Genomic DNA, 13968 nt, shown 5'->3' with positions numbered 1-13968 from the left:
TAAACCCTTTCCTCACTAACTCTGTGTTTGGTTTGGACCCAGACGCCTCACTATATATATATATATATATACTGCGTTATTCATGGCATGAATATGTTGTAAAATCAATAAAAAGATGCATATAAAAGTAATAAACATCAAGCACTAAATTGCATTCAAATAAAATGTTAAAATAATCCAGACTAAACGGTAGTGGTCAGATGGTCTGTAAGTGCAACTTACGTAAAACTAATGACACAGAAGAGAGCGCATGAAGGTTTTTCCACCTCAAAAAAAGTGAGCGTAGAAAATTTGAGATATTGCGGTGGTTTATTTTTCAGGCTCACACTGGTTTATTTCTGAAGACTGCACTTAGCAAGCTTGAAGATTTCATATTTCTCTTCAGTTAATATTTCATGGGTTTTGAGGCTGGAGAGTGCGCCAACCCACATCAGTTAAGCTGCACTTTGTTGAAAGGGGGCGACTCTGCATTTCCAGCTGTTAAGGGACAAAGTGTTTTTTATTAATTGACCTATTACATGTCATTTAGCTGATGCTTTAATTTAAAGCGACTTACAATAAGTGCATTTCAACCATAAGGGTACAAACTCAAAAGAACAAGAAACAACAAAGTGCAATCTCATCACATAAGAGCCATTATAAGTACAATGTAAGTGCTACAATTTGTTTGTGTTTTTAGGTATAGTGATATAGTCTGATGGCTCTGTGGAGCATAAGAGTGGGTTTGAGTTTGCGTTTAATAATTCGTGTTTCCTTTTAGAAGTGCAGCTCTTTACCAAAACCGAAAACCACAAATTGTGACCCCGTTTTTCAATAAATGGAAAGCAACTACAAACCTCAGCAAACTCTTCCTCTGCAGAGTTTGTCTATACAGACCAGTGTGGTTTCACTTCTCATTTAATTAAAGAATTCTTGTGAAGCACGAGATACGCTGTGACAAAATACCATGTAAATCGTAGGAAAAAAAAGGTTTGACAAAAAAGTATGATTTATGTTAAAGCAGCTTTTTCCATAACAAGAAAAAGTCCTGCATTTAAACTCTAACTGAAGTTAAAATATAGAAGTATTATAAGCAAACCAAAATCTAAAAAGGCCAACTTTCTTTTTTTTTTGTCCCAACACATTTTTTAACGTTGAGTGAACAAATACCTTTGAAAAAAGTTGAACTGACTCAAAATATCAACTTTACTAATAAGGAGTGCAATCCACTGAGACGCTTAAGTAGAGAAAACTTTAGTTAATTGGACATTAGGTAACTAAGGCCAGTGGGCATGTGTATATGCCCACTGTATATGGGGCGATGGTGGCGCATGGAGTAGTGCAGTGCGCTGGGGGCCGTAAAGGTTGGTGGTTCAAATCCTGGCTGCCTCATGAGCCATGTTGAAGTGTCCCTGAGCAAGATGCCTAACCCCTAATTGCTCTCCAGGCAAAAATATAATGCACGGGTTATAATGCAATGTAAGTCACTTTGGATAAAAGCGTAAATAACATGTAATATATGATAGTATACATATATATACAGTCAGGATACTCTATTGGGTTATACAAATTTATTATGTTTAACCAGATATAGAACTGTTGTGATCTTTCAATGTGCAATAACAGAAGACGTGAGAAAGGCACATGATACAATTGTAACAAGATAAATTTATAAAGCAAAGCTTCAGTTAACTTTTGTTTAAAAGGTTTCTGGAGGGGTGAGAGGGACTTAATGTTAATGTAGGTATTTTCTGAAATAAAAGCATAGGGCCTTGGTATGACTGCAGTCTATAGCTGAGAAAGGTTTAGGCATGTAACCACACATTTACCTGAGTATAGATCAGGTAAACGTCCTGATCTTTATCACCTACATCGATCAACAAACAATCAATGCTTCTTTTTAATTTATTTACTTTTTATTAAAAAAACTCTGGCGCATACCAAAATGCATAAAAATGTTTCAGCACAAACAGATGTTTACAAAAACAGATGCAATGAAAATGAAATAGAGCAGAGATCATAATGTAAGTGAACATCAGCATAAAAGGGGGATAAATAGACAAACAGTTGAATCTAACTACATCTGCAGTCATTTAAGGTGCCTTTGTTTGGTGGGGGTCAGAGGTCATCTGGTGCTCATAATGATCAGAGGACATAAAGACTCAGATGTGAGCTGTGCTGCTGCTGGAGGTGGTGTTGGTGGGTCTGGTTGTATCAGAGGCTGCCGGTTTGCTATCAAAGAGGAAGAACTCACATTAGACACATTACAACAGCGAGGAGAGGACATTGTGTCACTCTTTATCAAATATGGAGATTCTATCAAAGATTCATGTTAGAAGTCACATGGTCGGTGTAAACATACTTACATCATCCTAGCGATGAGTCTTTGCACCGCCTTCACCTCGGGGTTCAGGCAGTAGCGACGGCCGTTGTTGTTGGTGACCCTGTTGAAGAGGACAGTAGAGGTCAACATGTCAACATGGTCCAGACGAATAGAGTGATCATCAGAAGTGTCGGATAGAAATGGACAAAAAAGCCACCACATCACATATGTGTGAGAGGTTTACTAAGAAGCTTCCAATGAGCCCAGAAAATTCAAAACATAGATTATTCTTTTATAATTAAAGCACCTTATTGCAATTAAACTTTAGTGTATCTTACACAATCTCCACTTTGTCACAGAAGGCGGTAAGTGGGTAGATCTGGATCTGGATGTCCTTCATTTTTGTCCCACTTTGAATTCCCTTTTGGACATTTGTACACAGACACTGATTCCCAGATGTGTGATCAACTGGAGAAAGACAAAGAAAAGAATCATTCAGTGGATTTTCACTTTGACCAACACAAAGAGCAGAGAATGATAAAGAACTATTAAAACTCACACTGGGCTTCAGAGATGCAGAACATGACAGCCAGGAGCAGAAAGACTTTCATGATGCCGGACATCGTTGGTTTTCGGTTCGGTGAAGAAGACGCTGGTGCCGTGATGAAGGTGATGAGAGGAGCTGTAACAAGTGCAGCTGGAGAGTCCAATAGAACTGTGAGGGATCGAGGCCAGAGGGCTTCTTAAATGCTCTCATTAGACACCGACCCCATCGTACTTCCTGTGGTGAGGGGATGTTTTTGAGACCGGAAAGGGAAACTTAAAAACCCACAAAATCACACCGCTCTTTTCATTTATTTTCCCCGCTTGACGTCCTCTGTTGTTACAAATGATTTAATATGATGATAAGAATAATTAGATAATTTGAGTTAAAAGTAGATTTTAATATCAAGTAAGAAAATATACAAACAAAATTATAACTTTTTATGTTTTTAAGAGCAAAAACAGAAGAAAACTGTCTGTCAGGCTTTTTCACCCTTAAAATGGAACATTTTGACATTTTGAATTTAATTTAAATTAAGAATAGAGATCCCAATGAATGAGTCATAAGTTAATTATTCAGGAACTTTAATCATGTCCAATAAACAGTTAACAAAAAGCTAATGCTGGTGATATTTAGTTCCTTGTGGATTTAAGTAAACGGAGTTAATCCCATTAACTCATAGATGACAAAAAAAAGGAAAGACGGAGCTGAAACTGAGCTGAATATGTCTTGTTGATTCTGAAATACCATAATGCATAAAATAAGACACATTAACTCTATATATGTCAGCACATGAGAGCGCTAATCTTCCTGTTCTGATGGACTTAGTCTAAATGCTTTTGGATAAAATGTCAAATCAGTTGGGTGTAGATTTGTGTGAACTATATTTACTGTGGCCACACAAGTGTTGGCAGGGGATCTATACAACGTCTTGTTGCATTGTATGCATGTTGTGTGGATCAGTGGTTAACACCATCAGCGCGTCTACGTGCACCCAATCACACACATTCTCGGAATAATGTGAAGTATTTCGTATTAAAAAAAAGTATAACAGGAGTGGATGCCATTTCCCACTCAAACTGGTATTTAGGTCCCGCTGTAGGTTTGCATATGGATTGAATGCACATGTCCCAGCCAATATTTGAGCAGCATTCTTAAGTAGCGTAAGCATTATCTTTGAAATGGAAAGACGCAGAAAGAGAGGAGCTGAATTGCTCGGTGGCCGATGCTCCGTTGTGCGCTTCTGGTGTGCTCATCACGGCCTATTGGCCTTAGATACTACAGCTATGACGTCACTGATGTTGTTATTTCCCAATAACCACCAACTCGCTCCATCTGAATGACGTGAAACCGATCAACGCTGACACCCATCAATGAGCGAGTCATCTGTGATGGTGAGAGAATGACGCTACGAGACCATGTAGCATCTCAGATATGATGCAGTTAATATCTAACAACTAGGGGTTATGACACAACATGCAGAATCCATCAAATGTTGTTGATAATACTGTGTTATTCACGCCACGAATGTCATGTCACTAACACACAGCTACAGCGGAAGGAACGAAATACTTCACATTATTCCGAGAATGTGTGTGATTGGGTGCACGTAGACGCGCTGATGGTGTTAACCACTGATCCACACAACATGCATACAATGCAACAAGACGTTGTATAGATCCCCTGCCAACACTTGTGTGGCCACAGTAAATATAGTTCACACAAATCTACACCCAACTGATTTGACATTTTATCCAAAAGCATTTAGACTAAGTCCATCAGAACAGGAAGATTAGCGCTCTCATGTGCTGACATATATAGAGTTAATGTGTCTTATTTTATGCATTATGGTATTTCAGAATCAACAAGACATATTCAGCTCAGTTTCAGCTCCGTCTTTCCTTTTTTTGTCATCTATGAGTTAATGGGATTAACTCCATTTACTTAAATCCACAAGGAACTAAATATCACCAGCATTAGTTTTTTGTTAACTGTTTATTGGACATGATTAAAGTTCCTGAAAAATTAACTTATGACTCATTCATTGGGATCTCTATTCTTAATTTGAATCAAATTCAAAATGTCAAAATGTCCCATTTTAAGGGTGATAAAGCCTGACAGACAGTGTGTCTACAGGTTTTCTTGCTGTACAGACATCAACAGTTACACTTTTGTTTGTATATTTTCTCACTTGATATCAAAATCAACTTTTAATTCACATTTTCTAATTATTATTATTATATTATATAATTTGTGACACATTGAATGGAAAGTGCGGGTTCGGGGGATTTGGGGGGTTTTTAAGTTTCCCTTTCCGGTCTCAAAAACATCCCCTCACCACAGGAAGTACGATGGGGTCGGTGTCTAAGGAGAGCATTTAAGAAGCCCTCTGGCCTCGATCCCTCACAGTTCTATTGGACTCTCCAGCTGCACTTGTTACAGCTCCTCCCATCACCTTCATCACGGCACCAGCGTCTTCTTCACTGAACCGAAAACCGACGATGTCCGGCATCATGAAAGTCTTTCTGCTCCTGGCTGTCATGTTCTGCATCTCTGAAGCCCAGCGTGAGTTTTAATAGTTCTTTATCATTCTCTGCTCTTTGTGTTGGTCAAAGTGAAAATCCATTGAATAAATCATGTAATTCTTTTCTTTGTCTTTCTCCAGTTGATCACACATCTGGGAATCAGTGTCTGTGTACAAATGTCCGAAGGGGAATTCAAAGTGGGACAAACATGAAGGACATCCAGATCCAGATCTACCCAAAAACCATCTTCTGTGACAAAGTGGAGATTGTGTAAGATACACTAAATCACATCACATATGTGATGTGGTGGCTTTTTCGTCCATTTCTATCCGACACTTCTGATGATCACTCTATTCGTCTGGACCATGTTGACATGTTGACCTCTACTGTCCTCTTCAACAGGGTCACCAACAACAACGGCCATCGCTACTGCCTGAACCCCGAGGTGAAGGCGGTGCAAAGACTCATCGCTAGGATGATGTAAGTATGTTTACACTGACCATGTGACTTCTAACATGAATCTTTGATAGAATCTCCATATTTAATAAAGAGTGACACAATGTCCTTTCCACACTGTTGTAATGTGTCTAATGTGAGTTCTTCCTCTTTGATAGCAAATCGGCAGCCTCTAAAACAACCAGACCCACCGACACCACCTCCAGCAGCAGCACAGCTCACATCTGAGTCTTTATGTCCTCTGATCATTATGAGCACCAGATGACCTCTGACCCCCACCAAACAAAGGCACCTCAAATTCTCTTTATTTCCTATTCATTCTGATGCGCACTGATATCAGTTCTATGTGTTGTTGTTTTTAATAGAAGAATGTGACGTGAACCAAGTTGTATGCATTTTGTAATTGTCAGTGTTTTTGCAACAATAATAAAATCCCAAGGGAATAAACTGTGTTTTTCTGTTCTACATCAACAGCGCCACTTTGTGGTTTGGGGCTGCAAATGCAAGAAATGCAGTTTATTTGTTCACTGATCTCATACAGAACTAACAGAGGGAGACACTTTTTAAGGTGTCTCTTCAACACACCTAATGACTATTACTAGTACTTATATTTATGAGATATCAGAAAGCTGCAGAGACTCTACGATTACAGGGTAATCTGCCCCCCCCCCCCTCAAAAAGAAATAACACAGGTCTACGCTGAACTCTGCAGGGGGGCGGCTCTGATCAGTTGATTCTGATTGGCTGTAATGCTTCAACTTCAACCTCCCTCTCTCTCTCTAATACACACACACACACACACACACACACACACATACACACACACACATTAGATTTACCTTCATAGAAATGTAGCATAGCCCCTATATGTGACCTTCCTAACCTTCTGAATGTTGAAAGAAGACATTTAAACAGGGAGTGGTGGATGGGACTTATCTGAAGTGGCTACTTATCATACTTTGTTTGTTTTATCAGGAAAATACCGTACCGAATAAAAAAAATGATATTAACCAGGAAGGGCATAGTAGGATTACTACTTGTTGTTGTTGAGGGTAGCCCATACAAATAACAACATCATAGTCAATGTGCACATTATTGCATTAAGGATCATAACTCAATAACAACATTTTCCTGAAACAATCAATCAATCAAACGTTTATTTCAGACTCAATGTGTTTAATAGTCGTTTTCACCAGAAGGCGAGTTTCTTCCTGCACTCCTACTTTCGGACGATCCCTTCCGCCGCCCCCTGCTGTCGGATAGGTGGGTTTCCCGTTGGACCCCCCCCCTCCCGCCCTCCCCCAATGTTTACTCCCTGCTGCTTGTCCAAAAGTCCTGGAAGAACCAGCCGATGAAGAAACACACGCCATTTGTCCGCGCCTCGCGTGGCTGTGGATCGTAACTCGTGCACGAGAGGAAACGGTGAGGTACGTGTTCAATTTAATAAAGCAGTGACACTATTCTCCTTCGTGTAATCTCAGCTGATCACTAAACAATAAACATGCATCGGTGGATGACACATAGTGGTGGTGTGTAAATGCGCCTCACCGCATTCCCTAAAAAGAGTTCATTCTTGTCGCGCAGAAGCTTTTAGACGTGGTTCCACACGCCCACGGTGTTCCTGTTTTGCAAGTCATTGCATCTGACTGTGACGTGACGGACAGCGGACCTGGTGGCAGCTGTGTGACAACTCTTCTTAGAACCCACTTGTGTAAATGTGCTGCCCGCTTAAAGCTGGTGCAGGTGGATTGCAATGCAAAGTGAGCCTGGCTGAATAAACCCGAGAGGACTTTATTGAGTGGCTTTCTGTACATTTTTACGCAATGAGGTATTACAACAACAAGTAGAACATGTTTCATTTAATCAAAAGGTGTCATTTCCCTAATTGTTAGCCTGCTCCCAACCACTGATATTAAGGAAAGGGCTGTAACTAGACTCTTTGGTTCTATTTGCAGTAGGTCAGAAACAGGACACGGTGCACCTCACACAGTCAATACAAACAGCAGGCTTGTGTATTCTCTGACTCGAGCCTATAGGGTGCTGAACACATGCATGTAACATGTATGTATTAACCTCACATGCACTTGTCAGACTACACACTTCCATTGGAGCTGACCTTTTCTATGTCATGTAATAAAGGTTTGGACCGTCACACTGCCACCCTCCAGCGTCCTGTGGTCAGCCATTCTGATCTGCTGTCAAAATGACCTCACCACAGGGAGACCTTCCAGGTAATGCAGGGAGAAATTGGGACAATTTGAACATTTTGAAATGTGTTAAATAATTGCTTGTTTTACAGAATTAGGTATCTCATCATCTCATCATAACTCATATTTCTGTATTTCCTGTAGCACTGGAGTCGGGCACCCCATCGGGTCTTTTCGGCACCTGTTCGTCTCCCATCGGATTGACTAGGCGCAATGTAAGCTATGATGAGCTCATGGATGCCACCATACATTCACCTCCAGACATGGCTGTCAACATCTTTTGGAAAGACCCTGTCATCCCACGGCACAGGTTCAGGAAGAATGCAGAGGTGCTTTGCTGTTTGTTCCCACTATCTCAACCAAATGAGCAAGATGCTGTGTGTTTTGGCTTGTGCAATACTGAACCTCTGGGGCATGGATGGTCACATTTGGTTCGCTCTTATTTGTTCTGTAACTCATTTGTAAACTAACAGTGTAAAGTGTGTGTGATCAGGAGGGCCAGATCCAACGGAAGTTGGTGGCTGTTGAGGCAGCTTCGCCAGTCAAGTCCCCGGCACCTGTTGTGAAAACTAAAGCCACCTCTTTAGTGAGCGAACTGATGATCAGTAAGTCAACAAAAATAGGGAAAAACGTTCATTAACGGCATTGAGATTAATATCTCGGCGCTAGCCATGTGTGTCGAGACACTTCCATTATGTCATAGAATTATGCACATACAACCTCCCCTATCATTGGCCAGATGGCTGCCACCATGGTCATGGATAAACAATCTTCAGAGCAGGCTAGAATGGAGTGCATTATACCATGACAATAACTCACTTTGTGTCCTCTGTTGACTCTATGGCCGTCCTCACTTAGAGCAGACTCACGAGAGCCTCCAGAGGTTTGAGCACCAGGCAGGGCTCACTGAAGCCGGGTACTGTCCCCACAAGGGGCTCTCTGCTGAGGAGACACGTTTTCACCTACTGGTCGACGGCAAATCAACAGTGAGTATGAACTAATGCAGAAGCCTCCATGTGTCGAGGAGTTGTGAAAGTGTGTCTATTTGTCCCAAAATAACAATAAATAATTGAAGGTAGCACCATTTTAATTAAAGTCGAAAGACAAACTCCTACACACTTTCTAGCTTACAGTTTAGTACATACTTTAGGCTTAAATGAATGAACCTCACTGCAAACAAACATTGAGTAAGCTGTGTTAAGGTTGTTTTTACACTTTTATTCATGTTTTATTCCTGATTCCTGATTTTATTCCTGCTATTCTACCACCAGGGTGCTTCTGACAAGAGTTTTTTTAGATTTTAAAATATTTGGTTTTAAAACGTCACATTGGGACATGAGCTAAGGATGTTTTCATGATCATAACGCAGTGGTCAAACATCCCACGAACAATGATAGCAGGACAACTGTGTAATCAATGTATTAAGTGCACCAATAGAATGGGAAAATTGTTTGTTTCAAGTTGAAAGGATTGAGTGTTTGGCATTTTTCACATAGTGCAAAGACCTCTTTAAAAGGTGACACGGGAGAATCTCACGCACACAGTGTGTGGATGCACAAAGGTTATGTTTTCTCCTTTGTCTGTATTTATACCATTTCCCTGAACCCCCCCATTGCAGACTTTGCACGTTGCTCTCACCCGACATTCAACAACATTCTAAAGTGTTGTAGGAATTGAACACAAAAGAACAACAAAAACCCTTTATGACCAGTGACAACAACATTACGAAAAGTCCTTGTAATTACTCGAAATGAGCATGATTTATTGTAGAAGATTATATGATAAAACCATTTGGTTCAGCAGTGTCTTGTGTATGTGATTGCAGACAACATGTTAGTAAATAACAAATGATGTAATCAGTTTGGGCTGCATTTCCGGCTGTAGTGTTGCCAGGCAACATCCTGAAATGACTGGATCAACCTGGTTTGGTCAAATGGACCAATCACCGAGCTCCTAGGCAAAAAGGCGTGTATTAGGCCCTCTGTGGTGTACAGGCGTTATCGTTTGTGTTTTCGAGAAGAAAAACGTGTTAAAGCCGATAATTATGGACAAAATTAAGAGATTTGACGGACTGGAACGTCAAAGAAATTGTATCATAAAAAGGTATGTTACGTCACATAATCGTGTTTAGCTGTCGCTATTTGTACATTCCGACCGAAAACTGGCCGCTAGAAAAACAACACTGTAAGCTAACGTAAGCTAACGTAAGCTAACGTTAGCGATACCTGCATTGGAGCTAGCGTTTGCCCGTATACACGAACGTAGATACCGTTAGTTAAGCTAAGCTAACGGTACGTAATTTGTAACATTTAAGCTTGATCTCATCGCGCTAAACTTACATCGTGAGCTCTTGATAAGCTCTTAAATAAACCAGGAACATGACGTTTATTGTCACATAGTCTAGGAAACCGTTTAGTCTCAGTTAGTTACAGCTAACCGTGGTTAGAGGCAAACTAACCTAACCCTCATGTAACTAGGCTAACTAACGTTACTAGTTCAGCTCGCCATCTCATTTGCTAACGCGGGATGATAACATGTGTCACACTTTCCCCACCCCAAGTGTTGTAATTACAGGTTAACGTTAAAATAATTGAGATCGTATTGACTTCCTTCCCCTTTCTTAGCACACGAGCACGTAATAAACATTGTGCCTTGCTTGGAACCTGTTTTTCCCCTTTCTCTACTGCCCTAATTGTTTTTTAAGTTGAGTATAAGCAGTGTTGCATAACCATTGCAGAGGATCTGGTTGTTAACCGGTTCAAGCAGTTCTCATTCATTACTGCAATTGCCTTTTGTTTAATCCAACTTCTTGTGTCCGCTTACATTAGGAAACATGATATAATAATGTTTAATATATAAACATGTTTTAATGTGTGGTCCAACATCAAATCCTAATGATTTGATGCTAAAATGTGCTGTGTGTCTCTCGGTGGTCACAGCAGGTGATTTGCTCAGAGGATCTCTGACGCACTTTGAAAAAAAAAATCATTATCGGTCAGCAGGTCCTGAAAAACACTGCTGACCTTTTCCTTTGTGTATTCAGTGTTTGCTCTTCAATCAGACCAGTGCGCTGTCCATGGCACGTTTGGCAAAAACATGGGCTGTGAACAAGCATACATGAAATTAAACAACATTATGAGTAAGTAATCACTCTAATATAAAGAGTATGTGTGTCTCATTGTGTTCTTTTTCTGTTTTTACAGAAGTTGAAAATGCCAAGCGGGGACTTCAAGGAGGACAGGTGTACAACATCAAACCAATCCACCCCTTCTGTCACCCCTTCTGTCACCCCCTCTGTCACCCCCTCTGTCACCCCCAGTGTGACTCCCCACTCATCACCGTCTGTTAGTCGCAGGTAGGCTTAATGTTTAGCTTGTATTGTTATTTGATTGAAACACAGATCCAGAATGTTATTGAAGTGGATGGAACTGGAAGCTCTCTTTTTATTAGGGTTGTCCTGATACCAAAATGACCACTGATACAATACCTGCCATAAATATTATGACATCTGATACTTGATATACAATACCACAAATATGTGATACCATGAATGCAATACAATACTGTTATAGTTATCTATAATAGTAACAAATACAACAGTCAATGTGTGCAGTGCATTCAGCATGACAGGAAGCGGAGCAGTGAGGGTGCTCTAATGGCCCTACATGTCAATGAAGTATCAACACTAAAAATATGCTGTATCGTACCACGATGCCTTTTTAGTATCAATACACCGTGCAACATAAATCTTCACATGCTTCATGTCCCAACTTGGCTCATATTGTGAGCCATATGGCAGTCCTTCTAATATTCTATCCTTGCTCTTGGTTGGCGGGAACACAGGAGCTGGTTCCAGCAGAGTCCTGTTCCTTTTCTTGGCAATCCAGAGCTTCATAGTCCCAACCACAGCACAGACATGGGAGGAAATGAGGGCAGAGGGGGAGCAGAGAGGTGGAGCTTCTTTGGATCTCGATCTGTGGTACAGAAGTCCCCCACCGACCCAGGCTGTGAAACCAGCACAGGTGAGAGATTCATGCCCATTTGGATCTTGTGTGAATTACAGTATGAGTGTCATGAAGATGAGATTATCCCTGGAAGCGTGGCCTAGCCCCCCCCCCCCCCCCCGGTATAGTACCCCGGGGTGACAAGTACTGTACTATTTGTTACAGCCTACATGTGTCTGCAGTCTGCAACATTACTGCAAATCACTGTCAAAATTCGAGGCCGCAAATCAGGTTGATGCGTGCGCGTAAATCAAACATCTGCGAGCAAACGGTCCGTCTCGAGCGAGATATTTGCTCATCTCTGCTCGCGCGTGAACGCACTTTCTACCCGCTCGCTGTTGTTCTTTTTGACAGTAAGGGGGCGGAGCCAGTCACCATGGTAGATCGCAAGACAAGGATGTTTGATGTGTGGGAAACACTGATGTGACTTGCTGTCGGAGCAGAATAACCACCAGGCGTGAAAGTTTTCCAGTCCAAAAGAACATGATGATTTTACGACTGCTAGATTCTGCTCATTTATGTCAACTCTCATCACTTTTTGTTTCTCCTTCTTCAGGCTTCTCACTGCAGTCCTATTTCGGCATGCAGAAGTCCTCTACCATGGATGGCACCAACACACAGGTTAACTTCAAGGTGGACAACCCAGCCAATTTCATCCCCCCAAAGATTGAAATCTCGGGTATCGAGAACAAGCCGGCACCCACGAAGCCACACAAACTAAAACCTCGGGACATGAATGTTTTAACACCCTCGGGCTTCTGAAGACCAGCTGTGTAATAACACCTCTGCACCATATCTTTTAATAGTTCTCTTCCCTCTTCTTCCCTACAAATCCACTGAGGCTGATGAGAAAGAAGGTGACCCCGTAGTATTAGCTCACCAGCCACAGAGACGACCCTGCACACTTACTCCGATGCAATCTTCTGTCAGTCCATCCCCTTTCTATCCCCTCCATCTGATTGGTCCAAATAAAAAAACATTCAGTACATTTTTCATCTGTAAAGGTAGTTTTGCCTTGTAGTGCTCTTGTTTTGAGACATAATGGGTGCGTTGACATGCGTTGCCTTGCTGTCCTTTGTCAAAGAGGGCAAAACTTGGAAGTTGTTGAAATGAAGTATTCTTTGCTCAAACTAATCACTTTAGCATTATCTCTAATAAAACTGACCAGCTATTTCAATTGATAATGCTCAATTGCCTCAGTTTATTTTAATAATAATTTATTTGAATAAGTACACAGGTCTGTAGTATAGCATATATATAGTAAGCATGCTGAGTATAGTGTGGGATGGCTGATATGGGCCTAACTTCCAGCATGTTTGCTTTTTGGCGTTCTTGTCATTAAAGTAAAGCTTTTTTTTATTATTACTATACTTGTATGAAAGAGCATCTCATTTGCTTTGTAAGACAGTATGACTGACCTTTTTATTATTTTTTTGTTATTTCAACTGAAGCTTTTTTCAGTGTTCTGCATTAAATCAACATTGAGCATTTTAAAATAATGGTGTATTCTGTTTATTACATTTTTATATGCATCAGAAAGTAGTTTGAACATGCTATGAAAATACAAAGCATTGAAGTGGCACAATATAAAAATTCTTGCTGTTTTGTTTGAAAATGTTGAATTCCAGTACGTAAATGCACAAGGGAGATTCTCTCCCACTTACATCTGTAAATAAATCTGATAATAACAAGCAAAATGGTTCACTGGCTCATTTCTTCATGCAAACAATGAAGCAACGCACTCCTTCATCACATGGTGCTCACATTGTTTTATCTCAAGAGTGCACAATGATTCATGAATTACAATTCCCTGATTGACATTTGTTTTGGTGTAGTTGGTTGCTATGGAAATCAAACCACAGCAGAATGTGAACATTGAGCCAAATAATACGACTAAGCCATCCTTTACTTCCACTTATATTTTAATTTA

The 13968-nt window shown here is 40.6% G+C and overlaps 3 protein-coding genes across 5 annotated transcripts; 2 read left to right on the top strand and 1 right to left on the bottom strand.

The window, feature by feature from the left end:
* Window positions 1–2077: 2077 nt before the first annotated feature.
* On the bottom strand, window positions 2078–3027 carry LOC119211616 (C-X-C motif chemokine 10-like). Its single transcript, XM_037462665.2, has 4 exons — window positions 2862–3027; window positions 2641–2770; window positions 2346–2423; window positions 2078–2211 (listed from the first exon to the last, which is right to left on the bottom strand). Exons 1-4 carry the CDS (start codon window positions 2923–2925, stop codon window positions 2142–2144), a joined length of 342 nt encoding a protein of 113 aa, XP_037318562.2. The 5' UTR covers window positions 2926–3027; the 3' UTR covers window positions 2078–2141.
* Window positions 3028–5242: 2215 nt separating this feature from the next.
* LOC119210949 (C-X-C motif chemokine 10-like) lies at window positions 5243–6268 on the top strand. Its single transcript, XM_037461484.2, has 4 exons — window positions 5243–5411; window positions 5512–5641; window positions 5774–5851; window positions 5986–6268. Exons 1-4 carry the CDS (start codon window positions 5348–5350, stop codon window positions 6053–6055), a joined length of 342 nt encoding a protein of 113 aa, XP_037317381.2. The 5' UTR covers window positions 5243–5347; the 3' UTR covers window positions 6056–6268.
* An 867-nt stretch (window positions 6269–7135) lies between these two features.
* Window positions 7136–13735, top strand: kiaa1191 (KIAA1191 ortholog). 3 transcript variants are annotated; one of them, XM_037461118.2, is made up of 8 exons: window positions 7136–7254; window positions 7967–8058; window positions 8179–8249; window positions 8528–8639; window positions 8893–9020; window positions 11238–11389; window positions 11878–12056; window positions 12595–13735. In XM_037461118.2, the coding sequence occupies exons 2-8, from the start codon at window positions 8031–8033 to the stop codon at window positions 12798–12800; spliced, it is 876 nt and encodes a 291-aa protein (XP_037317015.2). In that variant the 5' UTR covers window positions 7136–7254; window positions 7967–8030; the 3' UTR covers window positions 12801–13735. The 3 variants fall into 3 exon arrangements, with proteins under 3 accessions (XP_037317015.2, XP_037317012.2, XP_037317013.2); XM_037461115.2 differs by having other exon boundaries at window positions 8179–8363; XM_037461116.2 differs by having other exon boundaries at window positions 7155–7249; window positions 8179–8363.
* Window positions 13736–13968: the final 233 nt, after the last annotated feature.

Source organism: Pungitius pungitius, chromosome 2, assembly GCF_949316345.1.
Source record: "Pungitius pungitius chromosome 2, fPunPun2.1, whole genome shotgun sequence".
NCBI lineage: Eukaryota > Metazoa > Chordata > Actinopteri > Perciformes > Gasterosteidae > Pungitius > Pungitius pungitius.
Note: the sequence above shows the minus strand (reverse complement) of the source record. Positions and strands in the feature narration are given on the sequence as shown.

Bases quoted from the DNA above. Each gene is read 5' to 3' on its own strand.
- LOC119211616 (XM_037462665.2), bottom strand. From the start codon at position 2,925: ATGTCCGGCATCATGAAAGTCTTTCTGCTCCTGGCTGTCATGTTCTGC. The intron at 2,424-2,640 runs GTAAGATACACT...CCTCTTCAACAG, and splicing joins TGTGACAAAGTGGAGATTGT to GGTCACCAACAACAACGGCC. The intron at 2,212-2,345 runs GTAAGTATGTTT...CCTCTTTGATAG, and splicing joins AGACTCATCGCTAGGATGAT to CAAACCGGCAGCCTCTGATA.
- LOC119210949 (XM_037461484.2), top strand. From the start codon at position 5,348: ATGTCCGGCATCATGAAAGTCTTTCTGCTCCTGGCTGTCATGTTCTGC. The intron at 5,412-5,511 runs GTGAGTTTTAAT...GTCTTTCTCCAG, and splicing joins CTGCATCTCTGAAGCCCAGC to TTGATCACACATCTGGGAAT. The intron at 5,852-5,985 runs GTAAGTATGTTT...CCTCTTTGATAG, and splicing joins AGACTCATCGCTAGGATGAT to CAAATCGGCAGCCTCTAAAA.
- kiaa1191 (XM_037461115.2), top strand. From the start codon at position 8,031: ATGACCTCACCACAGGGAGACCTTCCAG. The intron at 11,390-11,877 runs GTAGGCTTAATG...GCGGGAACACAG, and splicing joins TCACCGTCTGTTAGTCGCAG to GAGCTGGTTCCAGCAGAGTC. The intron at 12,057-12,594 runs GTGAGAGATTCA...CTCCTTCTTCAG, and splicing joins AGGCTGTGAAACCAGCACAG to GCTTCTCACTGCAGTCCTAT.